The 24,709-nt window shown below is 38.6% G+C and overlaps 1 protein-coding gene and 1 pseudogene across 1 annotated transcript; both read left to right on the top strand.

The window, feature by feature from the left end:
- The first annotated feature begins 7,983 nt into the window (after nucleotides 1-7,983).
- Nucleotides 7,984-8,582, top strand: LOC100715653 (interferon alpha-4-like; annotated as a pseudogene).
- Nucleotides 8,583-17,631: 9,049 nt separating this feature from the next.
- Nucleotides 17,632-18,428, top strand: LOC100714884 (interferon alpha-13-like). The gene has a single exon (XM_013149714.3). The coding sequence runs from the start codon at nucleotides 17,865-17,867 to the stop codon at nucleotides 18,426-18,428; it is 564 nt and encodes a 187-aa protein (XP_013005168.1). The 5' UTR covers nucleotides 17,632-17,864.
- The last annotated feature ends 6,281 nt before the right edge of the window (nucleotides 18,429-24,709 follow it).

Raw genomic sequence — 24,709 nt, 5'->3', positions numbered from 1 at the left:
GAGTCTCATATTCAATTAGATTTATGTAGTCACTGATTTAACAATTGTTGAGCAGCTAGTAGCTGTGCTTTATCAAACATGCCTGAAAAGTAGGAGTGTTTCAGGCCATTGTCTTTGAGGAATTTAAATCCAAGAAAGCAAAATCAAATACACAAGGCAAGAGATAATAAAGGGACCTAAACTTTCTAGGAAAATCACTGTGACACGAACAGTTATGGATTGGAAGGGAAGGGGGCAACACAGCTTCATGGATAGATATAAGCCAGAGAAGACAATGGAGTAGGTGGGAGGACAGTAACAGGACACAAGGAAATCCACTGTCTTTCAGCTGAGGAGTCAAATTCTTTCTCTATTTTTTGTTTTGTATTTTTTTATCATAGTCAGATTTGCCCTCATTTTCTCCGGCTTCGGTCTACTAAAATGCAGTGATAGCTAGGAATGTTCAGTGCAAAAGGGAAAAATGATTCAGTGACAAATCTTGAAATTAATGATTCAGAATGCCTGCCTTGCATTCAGGCAGTCGTGAGTTCGATCCCCGGTACCCATAAAAAGGAAAAAGACAAAAAAGAAAAAAGAAATTAATGATTCAGGACCTTCGTGTTTTGATTGCTACTATGTTATTTAGTTGTAAATTTAAGATGAAAGTATTGAGAAAGCAACAAAACACTTTGCCCAGAAAAAAAAAAAAAACAAAAAAAAAAAACAAAAAACTAATCACAAAGACTCTGTGATACTTTAAAGTTTCTGGAACCAGTTTATTTTTTTTTTAATTAAGGCTAATGGTATTGAGCATTATATATGGGATTTACTTGCCCCACATATGCTCTGGACAATGATGAGCTCAGAAGCTAAGCTGAAGTGCAATCACCTCAAGCACAGGTGAAGGTGGAGATGGAACAGGAGATTTAGTAATTCACAAGTGGAGAAGGAGAGTGATCTAGAAATGCCATTGGTTATTTGCTGGGTGCCTGGCTTTTCTATATTCGCATACATCTCTCCTGCAGTTTAAAGCAACTGATATACTGAACATCATTATATTTAATATATCAATTTCTCCCTTGTTCTTCGGGGAGCTAAAACAGGTAACTCATCCATCCATTTTGAAAACATTACTATTGATAATACAAGGATTCCTAGTAATGCTGGCCGGAATAACTTACTCCTGTCAGGTTCACACTCCTTTCCTTTTGGAGTCTGAATACACATTACATTTGTTGTACAGATGGACGTTATGAGACTTTTGTACTAACCCTACAATTTTCCTAGAACTACGAATATTTCAAACTGATATGTATCCAAAAATAACCAAGTCATAAAAAAGTCACACTTCCGCTACAGTAGGAAAATAGGGAACTGGATCTATGAATTTCTCGCCCAGTACAGCAGCACAGGCACAGAAGATACAACATGAAAAACGCATATCCGGAGAAACTGTATACTGTCCAAGTGAAAGGAGAGATAAAAAGTGAAACAAACTCCAGATCATAAAAAGGACTAAGTTCACCCTCGCACAGAACACACTTTCTCAGCACACGCCGTCGGGCGCCCTTGAAGACCCTGGGCACAGGGCTCTAAGCCTTCTCTCTGCAGCCCTCAGCCTCACCCTGGCTTCTGCAGCCCTGAGCCCAGGTCCCTGAAGGAAGCCTCGCCCCCTCCAAGCCCTCTAACCTTGTCTGAGGGGGCGCCTGAGTCTTGAGAAGCTGAGGGCGGTCCTGTCAGTTCTCTTGTCCTCACAGCGCTGAGCTCCAAATCCCCCTGGCGTCCCCTTCCTCGCCCTCCCCGCCCCCTTCCCGCTCCCGCAGCCCCTTTCCCGCTGCCACCACCGCCCGGGCGCCCCGCGCTATTACCGCACCGCAGCCCGCCCTCCCGGAGCCCCGCGCCCTCGGGAAAGCGCTCCGGGCCAGGAAAAGGTTCCTCCTCACAGAGAGGTCCGGAGACTCCGCCCGGGCCCAGCCCAGCGGGTGCTGCGGCTGAGCCGCCACTGGGCCCGCTCCGGCACCTGGTCCCTCTGACTCACTGCTTCAGCTCCGAACCTGACGGAAGAGCCGTGCAGTGGCCTCGCGGGCGGCAGCACCCGCGGAAACCGCAGCTCAGCCGCGCAGCTTCCCACTTCCCTCGGGGCTCACAGCTCTGCCCTCCCCCACCCAGGCCGCTGCCTCCTGCGGCTGTGCCCGCGCGCCCCCTCGCGGCCGCCCGCTGAAGCGCGGAGCACACAGCCCCACAGCTGTCTTCTGAGGGCAGCAGGGAAGGAGACCCTGCTGCAGCCCTGCCTGCTCACCTGCCTGGAGCCTGCCCTGGGGGCTGCAAAACAGGGTAGCAGGTCTGCTCCTATGGAGCTGCTAGGGATCCCGCCTCAGAAATGCCTAAAGGGCACAATGGGCTTCTACTCGCCTTGGAAAAAAGGAAATACTTTCCTGGCAGTCAACAAGACACCAGCCAGCTGCCCCAGCAGATCTCCCATCTCATCTGCCAGGAAGACATGCTTGCTGGTGGGGCTGAGGAGGTCTATGAGCTACACTTCGCAAACCTTGCTCACATGCGGAACCACCTGAAGATGACACAGGCAGAAACTCGGTTTCCCCACTACTTGGGATTTGCTTTCCTGAAAAATTTGAAAGGAATCATCTGTGACCTAAACAAAAAAGGAACACAGTTCCTCGCCTTGGCAGATTGACAGAGAAGACATTGTTCACTGCCTCTCTGTCCTTAGCAGTTCCCTGGGAAAAGTTAGCAAGTGAAGAAGCAAGCTCTACTCTTTTCTCTAGTCCTGCTCTCCATTTCCAGAGTCCCAATGGCAAACTCGGCTCCGATTTTGTTGCAGCTGAAATGTATCTGAAATCAAATCATGGCATTGTTTGTACCGCATACTGTGCATTATTCGTTAGGAATGAACACCAATGTAGAAAGTACAACCTTTGTTTTCTACAAATAATGTTACAATTTCTGATGTTTCATTAGAAATTCTTTAGGAGTATCTGAAGTTTATAAAGTCTGATATTTTTGTAAGAAATTTTAATTATTAGGATACTTAAAACACATCTGTCAGCAAATTGAGAGATTACAAAACCACTATTAATGAGTGTACTGTGACAATGTCTGTTTCTTTTACATTAGAGCTCAGTGCATGAATTCCTGTTCGCATCAGTGGTTGTTCAGCCTACACATGTGATGACTCCAGGACATAAGTGATGTGTATGTTTTGGCCTTTTCATCTTCCACATATGACTGCAAAGGTGTCTATGGCACTTCCCTTACAAGGGAGAAAGCTCTGGTGAATCACTAGGATGTGTTTTCATGGCCTTACACTCCAAGAAAAAAAATCACTTCCTTCCAAACTTAATCAGTCCACATGTATTCTCATATGATACTTAAGGGCCAACAATATTGAATAGAAACTGTATCTGCGTGACTTGTGGGAAGCAATGACAAGTTCTTTCAATAACACCATCCTTCATTTGTACAACAATGTACTAATGATACTTTTAACAGGAAAAACAACTGAATTTAATTTAGAACACATTTTACGAAAACAATTTTCTACCAAAGTCAAAATGTAATTTTGCATATAGGACATGTTTCACTATATTCAGGTAAAGCATCATGAATATATTTACCAGTATGAAGAGCAAGCCTTGGACCACATTAAGAAATTAAAGTTCTGTGCTTAACACTTGAGGAAATAAGGAAAGCATGGCCAAAGGACTTTTTGCCTATTCTTGAAGATCACTGTCACTATAGAAGAGAATGAGTCTTTGATTACTATCCAGTTCTTTGTTTCTCACAAATATTCTAATTGACACAAATTGAAATCTGATAAAACAGTTCTCCAACTCAACTAATTGCTTTTGGTAGATCTTCAATATAATATTTCACTAAATTCTTTAAAGAACTTCAATGAATAAAAAAGCATCCATACATCTATTCCATATCGATTCACATGTTTAGTATGTAATGATGTTATTTCTTTAGAAGTAACAATCAGTTTTCCTCTCATAAGTACTGCCTTGTATGAGCCTAGTATTCTGGGTGTTTGAATCCAGTCTGGCTGCCAATTATTCATAAATAATTAGTTATGCCCTGTCTCAGCATAACAAATAAACAAAGACTTTGCCTATTCTCTTTTAAAAGGGCCTTAGTTCACTCTACACTACCAAGAATATGGAAAAAATATTATATATATAGCACAGCTCCTAAAGTGATAGACATTGAATAATCCTACATCCATTTGATAAGATGATTTCCCTGCTTAAAGAAATCACAAAATTATAGATATGAAGGCTAAAAAGGAAATGGGTCAGTTAATAAAACCTATACAAAAGGTTAGACAAGAGAATACAACAATGAACAAAGAACATTTGAGAACATTCTCTGGCAAAAAGCATTGAACCAGGGACTCAAAATACATTTGGATTTCAACCTGAAAAAGGCTGTAATTCTGAAGACCAAATTTCAGGCAACCAATGGAAATGGAGAATTTAAGACCCTATCAGTTGACATACATAAAAGTATCAAGTGATTATTCAGCATTTTTGTGTGACGAGATCCCAAAAGCTCCAAAGATAAGTCACTGTAATTACATTAGTGAAGATCCATTTAAAAAAAAAAAGTCAAAGTCACACTAGCTTCAGTTCTATGCTGTTTTTGTGAAATTATTTTCTACTTCTGCAAAAATACTCTTTTGATCCCAATCCCTCTTCTCTACATCTATTGTGACACTGCCAAGTATTTGGTACCAAATACTCAAGGGCACTTAGTATAATTTAAGCAGAAGCAAGGCTATTTCCCTATGAATAAAATGTACCAAGTAACTGACTACATGGGAATACACAGGGTTTCTCATATGAGTCATCTTGCAACATGCTCCACTCTTCAGTTCTCCAGGTTTCCTACAATTTTCATGCCACTAATCTATTCAGAGAAACTTTAGAGATATAAACCCTGAGTCACAGCTGCCACATTCCATTCTATTTAGGTCCTTATTTTATTTTGCTTCAGCTCATGCCCTCAGACTCATAGCTAGGGTGCACAAAATTTTACCAAATATATTCAAATTAATGAATATATTCTCTGAAGAAGACAAAAGCTAGACAACAAGACATATCCAGGTTACTAAGGACCGTACAAGGTTAGTTACTAAGGAATTACAAGGTTACTAAGGACCATGTCTGACTTAACCAAATAGCACTTCTCAGTCAAGGACAATGATGAGATCTGAAGGGAAAGACACTGTCATTTTACAAAAAGGAGTCAACTTACTGGAACATACAGATTAGTCCAGAGGCAGCTCTGGTTCTTATGTTCAGAAATATCCCTCAGATAGCACGTGACATTTGAAGACTCAGAGTGGTATTTTCTCTCATGGTGGAGTCAACAGTGACTGCATTGCTTGTGGGCTTCCTGTGCTTTCACGGTTCATACTGTAAACGGGATTAAGGCTGGAACTGCTCAATGTGTGCCTTAGTCACTCATGTCTCTATTATTCCTATGGTCTGGGCACAGGATAGGCTTTCACTAGGTATGAAATCCTAGGTTCCTGTTGTCAGGAACAAATGAGAATTGATTGACTAAGTGCTAAGATTAGTGTCTGACTTATAACAAGCAACAGGGAATAATCACTGATCTTTGAGCCAGAAGTCCTTGCTACATTTGTCTACTTTGCTTCAAACATCTTCCTATGCTTTCAACAAAAACTGGTTCTCCATCTTGCTGGGTATGGAGGACAAAGTTACATTTGTCATTAATTCCCCTAGCGGGATATTCCTTTCCCACTCTCATTATTTTTTTCACTTTGACACACAATTTTGTTTTCTATTTTTCAACAGTCAGCACATTAAAATAAAGAAACAATTGTTGCTTTCTATGAAAAAGGAAGTGTGAATATCTCTTCTATTGCATGACATACAGGATAATGAAATAGCCTGTTTACTTTTGCACACCTACATCACTGAGTTATTTGAATCCTAATGCAAATTATGAAAAGATCAATTTGATCCAAATCAGTATGAATAACATTGTCAAACACGTATTTTGTTTGGGGATGATATAACTCCCATGTGCATCAAAATTCATTAGTCAGACTATGAACACCCTGAGGTATTACAATGCACTGTAGTCCTACAAATGCAATTCTCAAGTTAATACAATTCCTTAGAATTTATTTTGGGTAGCCTTGTATATAACTGCAAAAACACAGAGATTGATTCATGAAAGATACCCAAAGTACTTGCTGCAATCCTCTGGACCATAAATGAGTTTGACTGGAAGATTTTTTTTGGCATTTTTAATTTAGGTTTGTTTTATTTAAGTTTAATATTAATTCCATGCTGTGTTTCATGCGCGATGGATGGAAGCGGATAACGTCTCCGAATCTCTCAACCTCTCGCTCCCTGTGACTGGAAGATTTTTCTCTCCATTTCATACCTGAGTTCTGCTTCTCTAACTATTGGGCAGCCACGGATTTTTTGTATTTAATTCTCAGTACACTTCAGATTTGATCTTCCACTGAGGATTAAATCTGAAAATGTTCTGGGTTGAATAAGTTCTGGTTATGTGAAAGAAAGAGAAAATGTATTTTGTATTTACTTCTATGAACCACAACGGACACATCAAGAGTTATGTTCAGTTTAGAGAAGAACCAGTATTTACTATATCTAAATGAGAGTCTATCATCTAAACAAGTCAAGGAGTATTTCCTCATATTAAACAAAATTAAAGTATTTTATAGTATGGAAGGTAAATATATTTAAGTATTTTAGCAGTTTTGAAAGAGATTTAAAAATTTCACTATAGTAATGTAACTTTTACAATTTGAAAAATAGGAGTATAATGTGATTCAATGTAAATTACATAAGTATACACATGAACCAGAATAACTAATGTTTAAGAATATATATATTATTTATAAGAAAAAATCATAAGATATAAATTACAGTAAAACTGTAGTAAAAGTAAGTTACATTTTTGAATTTGTTAATTATCAATAAGTAGATATCATTTTTTATTTCTTTTTATAGGCATGTTTCCAATATATATTAACACACTTGAGAAAGATGACACATGTACATCGGATATCTTAATTTCTTTTCTTCTTTTTTTTTCTTTTTCTATTGAAGATGGGACTCACGACCTTGCACTTGCCAAGCAGTGCCCGTGCTACTGAGCGAAATCCCTAGCACTTGATTCCTTTTTCCATGCCTTTTCCTTTCCTTAACTTTCCCCAACTCTTGATCCCCTTACCTTTAAGTTAGATCTATTTTCCTAGCTCCTACATCCTTTATTTTGTTATAACCTATAATCTGTTCTTCTCATGTAAGAAAAACTATAAAATATTCAACTTGTGTGTTTGATTTACTTTATGTGACATCACGGTCTCAAATTCAATCACTTTCCCAGAAATCACTTGGGTCTAATTTTTCTTTACAGCAGAGTAGTGCCCTGTGGCATGCAAATAACACCCTGGCTTACATAGTCATCCAATGAACTTATAGAGTATAGCTTTTAAATTTAAGTTTCAGCTTAAATTTCTGTTTATTCAACCGTGATATTTTTCTTAAATTAAATAGTTTCATGGTTTTCATATGTGTAACTCAAAGGTATGAATCCACTACATAAATATATTGTACACTATTGATATTCATATACATAAATGTACAACACAGAGATGATATCTTATAAGTCATATCCATGTTAGTGGATTTTAATTAGGAATTTAGAAAAACATCATCTATCAAACTGTGTATGTCATGTGGATAAAAGGTAAAGGAAAACGAAGTGGGTCAGAAACGTTACTCAAAAGCCCAGTAGAGAAAGTAAAAGAGAACAGAAAACAGAAGTAGAAAATAAAGGAAAGGCCTTCAGAAAATGAAGCTGATGTGTTCCCTATTGAAGTCGTCTGAACGCACCACAGTCTTCAGAGAACCCACAGGCAAAGGTTCAGGATAAGACATGCACCTCAGACAGTTCAGCAGCATCACCAAGATCCCTATGGCCTGGCCACTGTCTGCATTGGTGGCCCTGCTGGTGCTCACCATCATGGCATCAGGCTCTCTGGCCTGCACCCTGCCTCAGACCCACAGCCAGAGGAATGCCAGGGCCCTGCTTCTCCTGGAACAAATGAAGAGAATTTCTACTTTCTCCTGCCTGAAGCACAGACAGGACTTTGGATTGGCCCAGGCTGGAGTTTGATAGCAAGCAGGTCCAGAAGGCTCAGGCCCTCTCTGTCCTCCATGAGATGACCAGGCAGACCTTCAACCTCTTCACATCAGAAGATTCATCTGTTGCCTGGGACCACAGCCTGCTGGACACCTTGTGAACTGGCCTCCATCAACAACTGAGTGACCTGCAGGCCTGCCTGACCCAGGAGGTGGGGCTGGAAGAGCCTCTCCTGATGCATGAGGACTCCAGATTGACAGTGAGGAAATACTTCCACAGGATCGCTGTCTACCTGAAGGAGAAGAGCTACAGCCCTTGTGCCTGGGAGGTGGTCAGAGCAGAAATCGTCAGATCCTTCTCTGCATCAGAAAAATGGGCAAGAAAGATGCAAGACTAAAGAATGAGTCTGAGTTTAACACGGAAATGGTTGTCATCAACCTTATTACATTTTCACAGTTCTACCATTTGAAGACTCTCATTTAGGTTAGCTCCCTAACATGCTTTATTTGTCCAAAGTTTTCAGGAGTACTAGGCAACACTGTGTTCAGCTGTGACTAGAGATGTCCTTCCACATTACCTGAGAAGGATAAAAGCATCTATTTATTTATATCCTTTAAGATTTATTTATTCATTTATGATATTAATTATCTTTGCACACAAAACAAAATGTATGCTGTTAATTTAATAAAACATGTTATTTTCTTTATATTACTCAACTTGTCATTTTGCTTTTTCCATACATTGTAACATACGAAAACATCATCTGTTTATTTTTTAAATGATACTTCAGCTCTTACTGTGACAATTTATCAAATCTTGGAAGATAGTCTTAACTACTTCTTGCCATAGAACTCAAGGTTTAAGAGAACATTATCCTCTGGGCTGATATCTAATTCAGCTCACCCAACATGGGTGACAATGAAGCCACTTTAGATATTTCAGAGACTGAGAGATGTTCCAGTACACACCAATGAGTCACAAGCCCAAGAAACATTATTCATGGAGGTGGTGCAACTAAGTAATCTGCTTCTTTGTATGTTGTCTAAGATAAGGTCTCAGTCTGCATTTCAGGCTTCCTTTGAACTCAATATGCAGCCCAGGCTGGCCTTATCTCATAGTCATCCTCTGCTTCAGATTGCTCAGCACACACATTCCTGTCTTAATGACCAAAAATAGTAATAACTGTTCAGATTAAAAATTTTCATTTACTTTTTATCATTCTATACATCTTGTTTATGGCACCTCAGTGTCCATTTTTGTACAGTGTACCTTTTTATACAGTACTGTGATAATGATATTTCTGCTCATGCTATGCAGTATAATACGGTGAATTTATATTATTCTACATTAGAGGATGGGATGCAACACTGATGTAATAAAAGGAAAATCATCGAGTTAAAGTTTCCTTTGGTGATTTCTAAATATTGTAATATACATGTCATATATATATAATTTCCCATTTCATGATCAGTTCATTTTATGACCTAGTCACAGTAACAAAACATGGTCCGTAAGTGAAGTCTGTCTGCACTGGAGTACACGTGTGCAATATCACGACCACTTCTAACTGATCTTAAATTCTGATCATGACGCAGGCTCCATTGAGAACAAACAATGTAAAAACAATACATGAACAGAAGGCCATGGACAGGGTCTGAGTATGTTCACAGTAATTGAGAAGGAGACCTTTGAAGAGGACTTATATCAGTAATGTGCATATTGGAAGGTGGCAATTTCTAATAGGAAAAAACACTGAATTTTTTAATCTTAGTTCACTGAAGAGTGGACAATGGTGGATTCTTTTCTTTCACTTGCCCTGTATCCATTATTCACTGTGTATGCATATTTAATAATTAGGACCATTCCTGAAGACTAGCACTCACAAGAAGCACCTGTATAAGTAATGAATAAGTACTCTGCACCATGAATAGGGTAGTTAAAGCAAAATGGCATCACTATTATATCTCCTGTGATCTTTCATCATAATAATGATGACGATGGTCTTTAATAAATGAAACAAAAAGCTCATTTCTTATTTTAGAAAGGAAACTCCAAGAAAGTCCACTAAAGGACCATCATGACCCCACTTTCTGTGATTCCATAGGAAACAAGCAATTCCAGCTCTCAGGGGTTGAGGACAGGTCTCCATAGCCTGATAACCATTGATGCCCTGGAAAAAGCTATGCTGCTTTTGCACAGGCCTTGGCTCAGGTGAGCTGAATTGATTTGGGCCTGGAGGAAAAGCTGATTGTCACTCTCTGGGTCATTTCTCATTTTGGACACAGGCAACTAAACCAATATCTCAGTAAGGACTGGGTTTTTATTTCATGTTTGCTACTTGTGTGTCAAACAAAAATGACATCTTTAAAGCTTCAGCAACATAGAGGCCATATTGTTAGAAGATCATCTTTATTGTTAGTTCATGTTTGTGGTACATAATTAATATATTCATTGTGGATAGTTGGTACATGTACATGACACACTTCACTTCTATTTCTATGTTTGCTTGCCTACACACCCAGCTTTTCCATTCATGATCGTCTCCTTTCATTTTAAAAATATCTCTACCCATTTCTATCATCATCTTTTATTTGACTGTTTTACTGATCAACACCTTGGCTATCTCATATAGAAGAAAGCATGAAATAATTAAGCTTTGTCTCTGATTCTTTTCTCTTAACATTATGATTCAAAGTCCGTCCATTTTCTGAGACATAATAGTGGTGCAAGCATGTAATCTCAGAAGTGGGGAAGCTAAATCAAGAACATTACCACAAGTTCAATGCCAGCATGAGCTACAGTGGACTCAAATTCAGCCTGAAGAACATAGAGACCCTGCCTGAACACCTCCTCCAGAAAAGAAAAAGTGCACACGTTTTCCTAAAATGAAATCAAATCAATCCATCTTTATAGAAAAGCAATATTCCATTGAGTTTAATGCCTACATCTTCATTATCCATTCCATTTAAGTATCGATGGACATATAGATCATATCTAGAAATGAGCTGTTGTGAACTGTGCTACTGTAAACATGGGTATTCTGGGTCCCCTGAAATCTCTATTTTACATTTTTCAAGGAAACCATGAAATGGTTTCTGTGGTATACTACTTTACATTGGTAACAACTGTGTAGAAGTGTTCTCTTTTCCACACAGCCTAACCAGCATTTCATATTATTTGATTTCTTGAAGACAGTGATTCTATATGGAGTAAGATGGAATCTCAGAGCAGGTTTAATTTGCATTTGTTAGTGGCCAGTGATGATGACCATCTTGTAAATAAATGTAATGCGTACTTGTGGTTCTTCTTCTGAGAGGAGTCCCATTCTACATTTTTTGATATTTGTCTTTTATTTTGAGAGTCTAATTTTTTAGCCCTTTATATATGCTTCACATTAATCCTCTTAGAGTTGAATCAGGCAAAACTATTTATTCAACAAGTTATTTCATCATTGTGCTTGAATCTCATTTGCTCAGTTGCAAACAGAAAATTACACTGAACCCCATGTGAGTGTTCTCAGGGACACAGAAGACAGCCAAAAAACTCACTTCTATCCATAAATAATTAGCCGAGCTATATTCTCATATAATGCTGATTTTCAAACTTTTTAAAAGGAATTGTATATTGGTGACTTGTAGGTGTGAGACTACCTTTCATTTGTGTACTAATGTTATTTTTAAAAGGAAAAAGTAAGAAATTTATTTTGGTGCTCATTTTATGAAAAGAATTCTGTCCCAAAGTCTAACTCCACAATTTACATGCTGGACGTATTTCACTCTTTTCAGGTCCCACGGTCACAAATACAGTGAGGACAGAGAGAAGGCCATAGAGTACAATATAAAATAAAAGTTCTGTCCTTAACGCAAGAAGAAATGAAGAAAGAATTGATCATGTTACTTCCAGCAGAACCATGAGTAACAATGATACAAAATAGAAGAATGAATCTTTCATTACTAAAGAGGTCCTTTTGTTCATATATTGTTATTCTAGTACTCTGGAGGGGTGAGGCAAGAGAACTGGGCAAGCAAGTCCAGCACAGAAAACTTAGCAATTTAGCAAGAGCCGCTCTCTAAACAAAAGAAAATTGAGGGCTGAAGATGTAGCCTAGTGAAAAGACCACACATTATTTCTTCACTACAATCAAACAAAGTAAATATTGATTGACCTCCTGAGATGACAGGGAATCAACCAATATATACCTATTGAGTGACATAATTCCTCCATTTAGAGGTATCATATAAATTCTGGAGAGGTATTCTAAAAGGGAAATTGGCCACGTTTTAAAGGCCATGTATGAAAAAGAATGAGGAATTTTTCAGGCAAACCATTGGACCAGCGCTTCACAATTAATTGGTGTTTCAGTGTGAATGGGTACACTAAGTATTATACATCAAATTTTGAAATTCAAATGGAAATGGAGCTTACAATCCCATATGAATGGATATACGGAAAGCAATGAAATGATTTTTCACCATTTCTGTGCATTTAATGAGAATCCATGCCTTCAAAGGATGATCCTGAAGCTATCATTTTCAGAAAGAACACACAAGGCTCCATTTCAATATTCTTTTTGGCAAAACTATCTTCACCACAACAAAAATACTTTTTGTTCTAATCCCTCTTCTCTGCCTCTGTCATGATACTGCCCAGTATTTGAAACCAATGCTAAATATATATCAGTATAATCAGTACAGCAGTTAAATGGTTACCTACAAATAAGGGACACTGAGAAGCTGAGTAGGCAGCTGCCCAGAATGTTGGTCTTCAGAGTCACTCTCATGTAATGTGCTGGAATCACCTTATTTCTCAAGCAACACTTCCATTTCCTTACCACTCATCCATTCAGTGAGGCTTGCCAGATGTTTGAGCTCTGAACCTCAGTTCCTTGATTTCATTCACATTTAGTTCATGTTTTAGAGTTTTATTTATTTATTTTTTTGGCACTGGGGATCAAACACAGACCTCACACTTGCCAGTGAATTGCTTACACTGCTGAATTAAGTCCCCAGAACCTAGTTCATATCTTAAGACATGAAACCAGAGGGCACACAGTGTTTAAAAAATATATTCAATATTAGGAAGATACACTCTGAATAAAACAAACTAGGTAAGAATTCGTATGCATATATTGGACAAGATATGAGATAATCTGTCTAAATTAAGCAAATGAACTTTGAGTTAATGAGAGTCAAGAGAGCTGAAGAGAAAATATCTGGTATTCCACAGGCAGGAAGATACTTACTAGAAAATACAGATCAGTCTAAAGGCAGCTCTGATACTCCTGGCCAAAAATATCCCTAGAGAACAGATAAGAATTAGGGACTCAGAGTGGCATTTTTTTCTCACAATGGAGTTGAAAGTGGCTCCACAGTTCATGAGTTACCCATGCTTTCATGTTTCCTGTTGGAAATGGGAATAAGAGGGGGATCTCTTGCTTTCTTTTGTCTTCACTGATGTTGCTACCCGCGTAAACAATCTGGGCACAAGGCAGGTTTTTCCCATTTATGAAAAACGAGAGCAGCATTCAAGAAGTTCCATGATGATTGATTTTCTAAGTGGTAAGAGCAATATTTGACTTACAAGAAACATTTACAAAATTTAATGACTTATGCCTTTTACTAATATCACCGTTTTAACTGAAATGAACTAAGCGGAGGTAAGTGTCTTTTGAAACAATCATTTTATTTGCTTCTTCCCTGATATGACAATAGGAATATTGATGCTCTGAGTTTAATTATCTTCCAGGTGAAACCTTGATGGAACGAACACTGCTTATTGTCCAGAGACAATGTTGTGCTCTGACAAATTTCTGCTTCTGTGTATCAAATTTTGAGTTGGTTGATGTGTCTTCCTTGCCTCTCTGTGATGACAGAATGCACCAAACATAAATACCACTTCCGGACCAGGGAATCATCACTTACCTTTTAACCAAGGGATCTTGCTATGTTTATCTTCAATGCGTCAAACCTCTTCCTATACTTTTGCCTAAAATTTGTTCTCCTTCTTCGTGGGCACAAGAGACTAAGTTATATTTATCTCTAATTCCCCCAGGAGGACATTCTTTTCCTACTTTCATTATGCTTTACACATTAGCACACACTTTGGTTTTCTATTCATCCACAGTCACTGCAATGCAAAAACAAATAATTTTTGCTTTCTATGAAAAAGAAAATGTGAGCAGACATCTGTTCTGTTGCACAATACACAGGATAATCATGTATATGTACATCATTCGGGTATTTGAATCCTACTGTGTGATGGAACCAAATCAATATGAAAAACTTTGTTTGAAACATGGATTCTCTTTGGGGATGCTATAACTCCTATTTCTCTAAATTAATTAGTTGGACTATGAACACGCCGAGGTACTACAATTGCCCTAGAAACACAACGCTAAGGAAATATTATCCCTTAAAACATCAGAAAAGGGAAAGATAGCTCTTGGTCAACAATAGGAAGAACCAACATCATAAAAATAACTATAGTCTCAAATTTTTTGTACAGCTTTAATGGAATCCTATTCCAAGTACCATTAGCATACCCACAGGAACAGAGAAAACATTTTGAAAATTCACTTGGAACCAGAAGAGACCTAGAATAGCAAAAACAATTCTGGACAGCAAAGGCAAGGAAGGGAGAATTACAAGTCCTGACTTGAAATTGTACTACAAAACTACCATGATAAAAACTACAGGATGTTGGTAAAGAAAAAGAGAAAGAAAGAAAGAAAGAAAGAAAGAAAGAAAGAAAGAAAGAAAGAAAAGAGAGAAAGACCCCTGATCATCAGTTGAACTGATCAGAAGATGTATAAATGACTCCAAACATGCTCTGACATGTTATCTTTGACAAAGGAGCCAAATATGGTCAATGAATAAAGATAGTTGTCTTAGTTCCTTTTTACTCGTTACAGAGACAAATTACCTGAAATCCAAAGTTGGGAAAGGAAAGTTTGATTTCTTACACACTTTGGAGGTTTCAGTCCACACTTAGTTGGCTCCAAGGCAACCGGGCATGGCTGGTCCGCAGTTCATGGCGGTTGCAAACAACAATCAGGAACCAGCAAAGAGCAAGACACACCTTCTTCCTGCCATTACATCACATCCTGGCTACACCCCTATGTGTGTGTGTGGGGGAGGGCTGACACCATCAATCCAAGCACTAGAAAATGAAGCATCACAAATGCACAATGCAAACTTATGGAGCCTGGGCCCACAGACATAAACCATGACAATAGTCTCATTAATCAATAGTGCTAGAAAACCTGGCTTTCAAATGTCAAAGACTAAAACTAGGTCCAGTTCCAACACCATGCACTCAAGTAAAACTGAAATGGATCAAAGCTCTAATTTTTAAAATGGGAATACTAAATGTGCTGGAAGAGACCATAGGCAGAACTTTCAAGACATAGCACTGATCACACAGGAAATAATACAAAAAAATCAATAATTGGGATATCATTATAATAAAAGACTTCACATATCAAAGGAAATCACCAATGGAATGAAAAGACAACAAGCCACACAGTGGAAAAAATTTTCAACCAGTTGTTCTTCAAAAGACATATATCTGTAACATATAAAGAATTAAAAGAAATTAGAACCACCCAAAATTAAAGACCCACTTCAAAAATGGACACCTGTCAGGAATAACACTTGTCAGATGAAGAAATTCAAATCACAAACAAATATATGAAAAATGTTCAACATGACTGGATATTACAGAGATGCAAATAATATTATACTGTCATAAAATTGTACTGCACATAATGTGAGTATCGTCAAGAAATGAACCAGTACTGGAGGGGATGTAGGAAAAGGGAAGCATGCTCCAAATTGATGAGAGTGTAGACTGGTACAACTACTGTGGAAACTAGTATGGAGACTCCTCAAAAAACTAGGATTACAGGTTCCATTTAAGTCAGCTATTTGCCTTCTGAGCTTCTCCTATACCACAGTGATATATGCACACCCAAGTATATAGCACCACAGTTTGTAATAGCTAAATCTTGGAAACAAAACCAGGGTTCATCAACTAAGGAACAAATTAACAAGTTGTGCAGGGTTTTTAAAAAATACAACAGAATCTACTAAAGCAAGAAAAAAATTGAGCCATTTCTAAGTAAACAGACATACTCTTAAGAAAAATAGATCAGATTCGTGTGTGTAATCACTGCATTGTCCTATAGATAAACTGAAAAAATAAATAATGATCGAAATACACAACAGATATTGTGAAACAGAAGAAAATTTCCAGAAGGAAGAGACCAACTGAGGTGGGGAGAGGCAGAAAGGAAGGAAGGGAAAAGGAAAAAATGATTACAAAAAGATCATATAGAAAAAATTTGTAAATAGGAAAGAGAAGAGGTGTTGAAGAAAAGATAAGGGATTGGGAAAAAGGAATCAAAATATTTAATATACAGGTATAAATTTTGTATCATTACTAAAATCATTACATTTGTCCAAAATGTAACAATGAACAATTCCTAAAATTGTAAAAGAAGAAGTCCCTAAGTGGACCCTTATTTTACAAACTAAGTTGTTTTCAAGAGCTGATTATATTTCAAATTAGATTTAAGCCAAGACATTTTCCACAAGAAATAATAGAAATACCTGTTGTACACTCCAACCCTAACTAGGAACACCTTAACTAAACTTTTCATTATAAAACGGGTTATACACTATGCATGATTTATCAGAAATACCAGTCACCTTCCTCGTGTACTTACAAAGAATATGCCTAATTTCATACTATACACACCATTCAAGGTGACATGGTTTTCAAGAAGAAGAGATGGAATGGAAAGTGGTTCTTCTTTGGAAGGAGATTCATCTTCCATAAGAAAATCAGGAATCTGGTTTTCACCTACATCTGGGCTCAACGGATGTTTCCTAGGCTTAAATAGGCTTTTCAGGAATAGTGAGTTTTTGTTTAGCACGACGTTAAGTGCCTGATATTTGGGTTGTAAATCAAAATTTTGATGGTGACTTGAACCTAAGATTTGGATCTAACCCAACCTGCTTATATATGAAGGCAGACATAACTGAAACATCCACTGTGACACATAACTTCCTATTATGTGTCTTTTATTTCTCATTCTTGAAAAAAATACAACTTATAATTTCATGGGTCTTATTGAAGTTAACATGAGGACACAGGTCTCTCAATTATTCACATATAACTCAAGTTTATATCTTTCATCATGGCAGAGTAGCACTCCACAGTGTGCAAATACATAAGCTTTATACATTCATATGTTGTTGGAAATAAAGGAAGCTTTCAAGATATACCAACAGTAAATATTGCATTATACAATTTTCAGCTTAAAATTTTTCTATAACCATCTTAATGCTATGTTTAATTAAAAGCTTTTCACTTTTTATGTGTAAAAACACAAATTAACTCCATAAATATTGCATACCCGTGCCTTTGAATTGTAATCAGAAATTCATTTACGAAACCAATATCTACGAGAGTACAGAGTGAAGGTAGTGATGAAAGCAAAGTGGTGACAAACTTTACTGAAAATTCCAGTAGAGAAAGCAAAAAGGAACAGGAAACCAGAAGTAGAAAATAAAGGAAGGACGTTCAGAAAATGAAGCTGCTACGTTCCCTATTTAAGTCGTCTGAGCACATCAGGTCTTCAGAGAACCCACAGGCAAAGGTTCAGGATCACACATCCATCTCAAACAGCTAAGCAGCATCAGCAGGATCCCATGGCCTGGCCATTGACTGGATTGATGGCCCTGCCTGTGCTGACCATCATGGCATCCTGCTCTCTGGCCTGCACCCTGCCTCTGACCTATATGCAGGGGAACACAACAGCCTTGAGTCTTCTGGAACAAATGAGGAGAACCTTCACTTTCTCCTGCCTGAAGCACAGACAGGACTTTGGCTTGGCCCTGTTGGACTTTGATGGCAAGCAGGTCCAGAAAACTCAGGCTCTGTCTTTCCTTCATGAGATGACCACGCAGACCCTAATCCTCTTCTCATCACAGAACTCACATGCTGCCTGGAACCAGAGTCTCCGTAGAACCTTCTGCGATGCCCTCCGTGATCAGATGAATGACCTGAAGGCCTGCCTGACCAAGGAGACAGGGCTGGAAGACCCTTCCCTGTGGCATGAGGACTCCAGAAATGCTGTGAAGAAATACTTCCATGGGATCACTGACTACCTGAAGGAGAAGAGCTACAGCCCTTGTGCCTGGGAGGTGGTCAGAGCAGAATTCTTCAGATCCTTCTCTTCCTCAGAAGAACTGTTGAGAAAGATGCAGGACTGAGGAATGAGTCCTCCTTTAATATGGAAACTGTTGGCATCTGTTGCATCACACTTTGACGATTCTGTCATTTCCAAGATTCTCATTTAAGCAGTATTCATAACGTGCTGTATTTGTCCAATGTTTTCAGGAGTACTGGGCAACATTGTTATCATCTCTACATCGAGTTTTTTTTCCGGCTCCTTTTTCAAACATAAAAGTATTTATTTATTGGTGTATTTAAGATTTATTTAACTATAAGACATTTTGTGTTTACTATGCATAAAATATGCAGACTTCTAACTTGCAGTTACTATAATAAAACATGTTCTTTGCATTTGTTCAATTTGTCTGTTTGCTTTTTCCACTTGATTTGTGTCATATGAACACTTCCTATATGTGTTTGTTCTTTAAACGATACTCCAGATGGCAGAGTAGCAAGCAACAAATAGCCTCTTGAGAGACACCATCTAGAATTGGACATTCACCATCCTGAAGAAGACAAGAAAGAAGAAAATCGGTCTCCTGGACATAGAAGAGTCTGAAGTCTGAATTGAAGCTCAAAGAGATAGTGAAAAGGAAAACTTCAATGAAGAAGGCATTAGCTGGTGGCAGCTTTGCCAGGAGCCAGACTCACTGCTTGAAGGCAGCTGTTGGAACCTGGGGACGCATGGTGGTACTGGCAACTGGCAAACACTCAGGCCTCTGTGGAAAGTTTTGGTGGCAAAGGGGAGCAGTGGACTTGGAAAACTTTGCTGAATGATATTGAGTGCCACGGACTTGGTCCTCCTGAAGGAAGAAGCCATCGGCTGGCAGCCATTTTGGAGTTGGGCCAGATAAGCCCAGAGTGAAGAATATTGATTGCTTTCTCCAGCAGATTGTAGCTGGGTACAGAACTATGGAAAATGCTAGGACTGTGGTCAGCCCAATCAGTCTGGTCTGAGGGCAGGCTTGCTAAAGTTCTCTATTTCCCTTAAAGTAACTCCTTGATTGTGGGGATTAAGTAACAGGATTTTGGATGCTGTCTCCACAGGCTCCACTAAGAATCCTGGAATTGGACTATTTTTTGGTTTTGTTTTGTTGTTATTTTTCTTTTCTTATTTGTTTGTTTTAGTTAGTTTTTTTTATCATTTTTTCTCTTTTATTCTTTTTTTTTTTTTTTTTTTTTTTTTTGAGCTAGAGTGTGGTTCTTAACCTCCTGGTGGGTGTGGTTTTGTTGTTTTCTACCTTTTATCTTCCAGCTCTCTTATTTACTTCAGTCTTCTGCATAAGTGTCCCCAAGTTGGTGGGATGCAAACTGCTTGTAATCTTTTTGTTTTCCCACTTTTCCAATTTCTTTAATCCATCTTGACTCTTAACCCTTGGGACAGAATTGATTTATTACACATTTATATATTGTACACAATTATTTTGCATTCTTTTGGAAAGATATCATAAGACATTTAAACAAGACATAACCTCAGACATTTAGTTCACCAAAAGCAAACCCAGGGAGCAGTGAGGCTGGAAAATCTGAAAACCCCCACCAGGTCGCCAAAAAGTGTTAACAAAGCAATTGAATGATGCTCCGGAAAAAATGAACTCAGAAATAATCTCTCAAATAAATACAGAGATTACCAAAATTGCTTAGCGATGTTAGAGGAAACACAGACAAAAAAATATATGAAATTAAGCAAATTATGAGAGGTAAGATAGGAAAGAAATGGAAACCATAAAGCCAATTCAAGCAGATATCTAGGAGAATAAAAACTCTCAAAGTATTCAAAGCAAATTAGGCGAATGTGAGCACAGAATGTCAAATATTGATGACAGGCTTGCAGTTAGTGACCAGGAAAAGAAAGATTCCTCAAAACTAGCAAGAGAATGTGAGAAATCAACCCAGCAGCCACTAGATGAGAAAAAGAGGAATAATTTAACATTATTTGCAGTCAATGGCCAAGCAGGATATACCACAAATGGCATTTAAAATATGTTCACAGACATTGTGACAGAAAACTTTCCTGGTAGAGAAAAATACAAATAAGTGAGACATACAGAACTGCATTATCAATGATCAAAACAGTTCTGCATCCAGGCATATCATAGTCAACATTCTAGAAATTCAATACAAGAATAGAATTTTAAAAGCTGTTAGGGAAAAGAAAAACTCACTTATAAAGGAAAATTCATCACCATTACAGCTGACTTCTAATCACAAACTGTCAAGTCTAGGAGAGCTTGGAATGGAGTACTGCAAGTTTTAAAGGAAAACAACTTTTTTTTTTTAATTTTATTTAAGAGGAAAAAGAGAAAAACACAAAACAAAACAAAGTGGTGTAAGGGTACACGTAATACAGAACTACAAAAAAAAACATAATAGTAAGAAATCACCTGCTAATAGATTACATATTATCATCTTGGAAATAGTTGCTCAAATCACAGTATCAAAGAATACAAAGTGAACATTCAAACAGAGAGACTGCAAACAGCTGTGTTCAATGATCCAAAAACATTAATATAGTCAGCTATTTAACACCCCTAAACACAACTGCTGTTATATCCATAGAGCTCTTTTTTTTTTCCTTCTCTTTTTTACAACAAAGTTTACACATTTTGGATTTTATTACTCCTAGTTCTTATTACTTTTTTGGGGGGGAGAGAATATAGTCAAATATGGAAAACAAAGCTGTCACTCAAAACGAAGGATAGACATAGCACATGATGTAGAACAGAGTACAAGGTTATCAACAATGGTTATCAAAGTTGTCTCTTGTTTCCTTAAAAAGAATAGTCTATCTCATTAGATATTATAAAGTTGGACAAAACAGTAGAGAACAAGACCAATAAAACTTAGGCATTGTAAACATTACAGGACTTCCAAAGGAGACAACAGTCAAACCAGAATGGGCATCTTAGTGAATCTTATTGCCTTCAAAGTAGGTGCTTATACCCTCAAACTTGATACTGTCATATAGAATGGAACAGAGTCTAATCAGTCAAAACAAGATCGTGGGAGTATTACAGGACTTCAAAACAAGTTAACAGTAAATCAAAAAGAGTTACTATAATATATGCTAATTAAAAAAATTTTCCCCTTAATTAAAAAACATAAGAAATAACTAAATAATTTTTTTAAAGAATAAGGGAGAGATTGAGATAAGCTCCAACATGGCGTGGATCTCAGGAGACACTGCTAGATCTCCCCCTGGAAGGGCTGCAGGCTGCCACCCTGCCTCCACTCACAGGGAGGGGAGATGCTGGCTTGGCTTCCCAGAGACCTAAGCTCCAACAGGGCGAGGATCTCAGGAGACACTGCTAGTTCTCCCCCTGGACGGGCTGCAGTGGGCTAAACTACTGCCGCTTACCAGGGAGGGGAGGTGCTGGCTTGGCTTCCCAGAGTCCTAAGTTCCAGCATGGCGTGGATCTCAGGAGACACTGCTAGTTCTCCCCCTGGAAGGGCTGCAGGCTGCCACCCTGCCTCCACTTACAGGAAGGGGAGATGCTGGCTTGGCTTCCCAGAGTCCTAAGTTCCAGCATGGCGTGGATCTCAGGAGACACTGCTAGTTCTCCCCCTGGAAGGGCTGCAGGCTGCCACCTTGCCTCTGCTTACAGGGAGGGGAGACGCAGGCTTGGCTTCCCAGAGTCCTAAGTTCCAGCATGGCGTGGATCTCAGGAGACACTGCTAGTTCTCCCCCTGGAAGGGCTGCAGTCTGCCACCCTGCCTCTGCTTACAGAGAGGGGAAATGCTGGCTTGGTTTCCCAGAGCCCTAAGCTCCAATATGGCGTGGATCTCAGGAGACACTGCTAGTTCTCCCCCTGGAAGGGCTGCAGTGGGCCACACTATCGCCGCTTACCAGGGAAGGGAGGTGCTGGCTTGGCTTCCCAGAGTCCTAAGTTCCAGCATGGCGTGGATCTCAGGAGACACTGCTAGTTCTCCCCCTGGAAGGGCTGCAGGCTGCCACCCTGCCTCCGCTTACAGGGAGGGGAGGTGCTGGCTTGGCTTCCCAGAGTCCTAAGTTCCAGCATGGTGTGGATCTCAGGAGACACTGCTAGTTCTCCCCCAGGAAGGGCTGAAGTGGGCTAAACTACCGCCGCTTACCAGGGAGGGGAGGTGCTGGCTTCGCTTCCCAGAGTCCTAAGTTCCAGCATGGCGTGGATCTCAGGAGACACTGCTAGTTCTCCCCCTGGAAGGTCTGCAGGCTGCCACCCTGCCTCCACTTACAGGGAGGGGAGGTGCTGGCTTGGCTTCCCAGAGTCCTAAGTTCCAGCATGGTGTGGATCTCAGGAGACACTGCTAGTTCTCCCCCTGGAAGGGCTGCAGTGGGCTAAACTACCGCCGCTTACCAGGGAGGGGAGGTGCTGGCTTGGCTTCCCAGAGTCCTAAGTTCCAGCATGGCGTGGATCTCAGGAGACACTGGAAAACAACTTTCAACCCAGATTAACGTATGCACAAAATTATGTTACAAAATTGATCCTGAAATAAGATACTTCCATGACAAAGAACAGCTCAGGAAATTTATGACCGCCAAACCAGCACTCAAAAATGTTCTAAAGGACATTCTAGAAAGAGATAAAAAGGACTACAATTCCGTGGACCCCAAAAGAAGAAATCCACCAGAGAAGGCAAACAACTAGAGGGAAGGGAAAAAAAGAAAAAGGTGGGAGGGCGCCAATAGTAGGAAAATAACATGACAAAAATAAATCTATAAATATCAGTTTTAACCATCAAAGTTAAAGGTCTCAGTGCACCAGTCAAAAGACACAGACTGGCAGAATGGATCAAGAAGCAAGATGCAATAACATGCTAACTACAATATATACATGTGATCCAAAATGAAAGTCTAAGGATGGAAAACAATACTCCATGCAACAGACATTCAGAAAAAAGCAGGGGTTGTTATTCCATTTGCAGATCATGTGACTTTCAAGCCAAGACTGAGTAAGAGAGATAAAGAAGGTCAGTACATTCTGGTGAAGGGAATTGTCAAAGAGGGAGATGTAACAATCATAAAGGTATATGGAACAAATATACTGCATCTAGCTATATAAAACAACATTCCTGGGCCCGAAAAATCAAGTAAGCCTTAATACAATTGTATTGGAAGACCTTAATACCTCACTCTTATAAAAAGACAGAGCAATTAGACAAAACATTTAATATTTAAAAATTAGAACTAAATCAAAACTTTGAACAGATGGACTTAGTAGATATCTACAGAGTGTTCCAGCAAACAACATCAAAATATACATAATTTTGAGCTGCACAAGGGACATTCCCCAAAATAGAACATATACTGGCTCATAGAATATCCTTAGTTAAATGTAAAGGAACTGAAATTATCCCACACATACTATCAGCCCACAGTGCAATGAAATTGGAAATCCATGACAAAGAAACAACAAGAACTTCATCAACACATGGAATTTAAATAGCACTCTAATGAACAATCAATGGGTGGCAGATAGGTTTAAAGAAGAAATTAAACAGTTTTTCAGTTGAATGATAATGACAATACTACATACTGGAACTTGCGGGGAAAAAATGAAAGCAGTCTTAAGAGGGAGATCTATAGCACTAAATCATATCAGGAAAAGGAAAGCACATATAAACAACTTAATGTTGAACCTCAATTTTTAGAAAAAGAAAAGCAGGCTAACCAAAAGCCAGTAAAGGGAGAAAATTATAAGTATCAGAACAGAAATTAACACATTGGAGACTAAAAAACGAATTCAAAGGATCAATGAATTGAAGATTTGGTTATTGAAAAAATTAAATAAAATTGACAAACCTTATCCAGAAAAGGAAAGAAGACTCAAATCCATGCAATTACAAATGAACAGTGTAAACTTACAAGAGACACTGCAGAAATCCAGAAAAGCATCTATACCTACTTTGAAATATTGTATTTTAATAAGATGGAAAATACAAAAGAAATGGACAGATTCCTAGAAACATATGAATTACTAAAGCTGAATCAAGAAGATATAAAAACTTTGAATAACCAATATCAATAAATGAAATTAAAGGACCTGGCCTATCCCAGGTCCTCATGGATTCACTGCTTAATTCTACAGGAAATTTAGCGAAAACGTAACACCACTACTTTTCAAACTCTTTAATGAAATTGAAAGGGAAGCAATACTCTCAGATCCATTTCTAGAAGCAAGCATTACTCTAATTCCAAAAACAGAGAAGGACCCAATTAAGAAGGAGAATTACAGGCCAAACTCACTAATGAACATTGATGTAAAATCCTTACTAAGATACTGGCAATCAGACTGCAGCAAAATGTCAAAAAATTGTACCACGATCAAGTGAGATTCAT

The sequence above is a fragment of the Cavia porcellus genome, unplaced genomic scaffold (assembly GCF_034190915.1).
Source record: "Cavia porcellus strain 051 isolate PalLab524CR breed Dunkin Hartley unplaced genomic scaffold, mCavPor4.1 scaffold_1, whole genome shotgun sequence".
Classification (NCBI taxonomy): domain Eukaryota; kingdom Metazoa; phylum Chordata; class Mammalia; order Rodentia; family Caviidae; genus Cavia; species Cavia porcellus.
The sequence above is the reverse complement of the archived record's forward strand: the minus strand, read 5'-3'. Positions and strand labels throughout refer to the sequence as shown.

Excerpts from the sequence above, each read along its gene's own strand:
- LOC100714884 (XM_013149714.3), top strand. The coding sequence starts at position 17,865 with ATGGCCTGGCCATTGACTGGATTGATGGCCCTGCCTGTGCTGACCATC.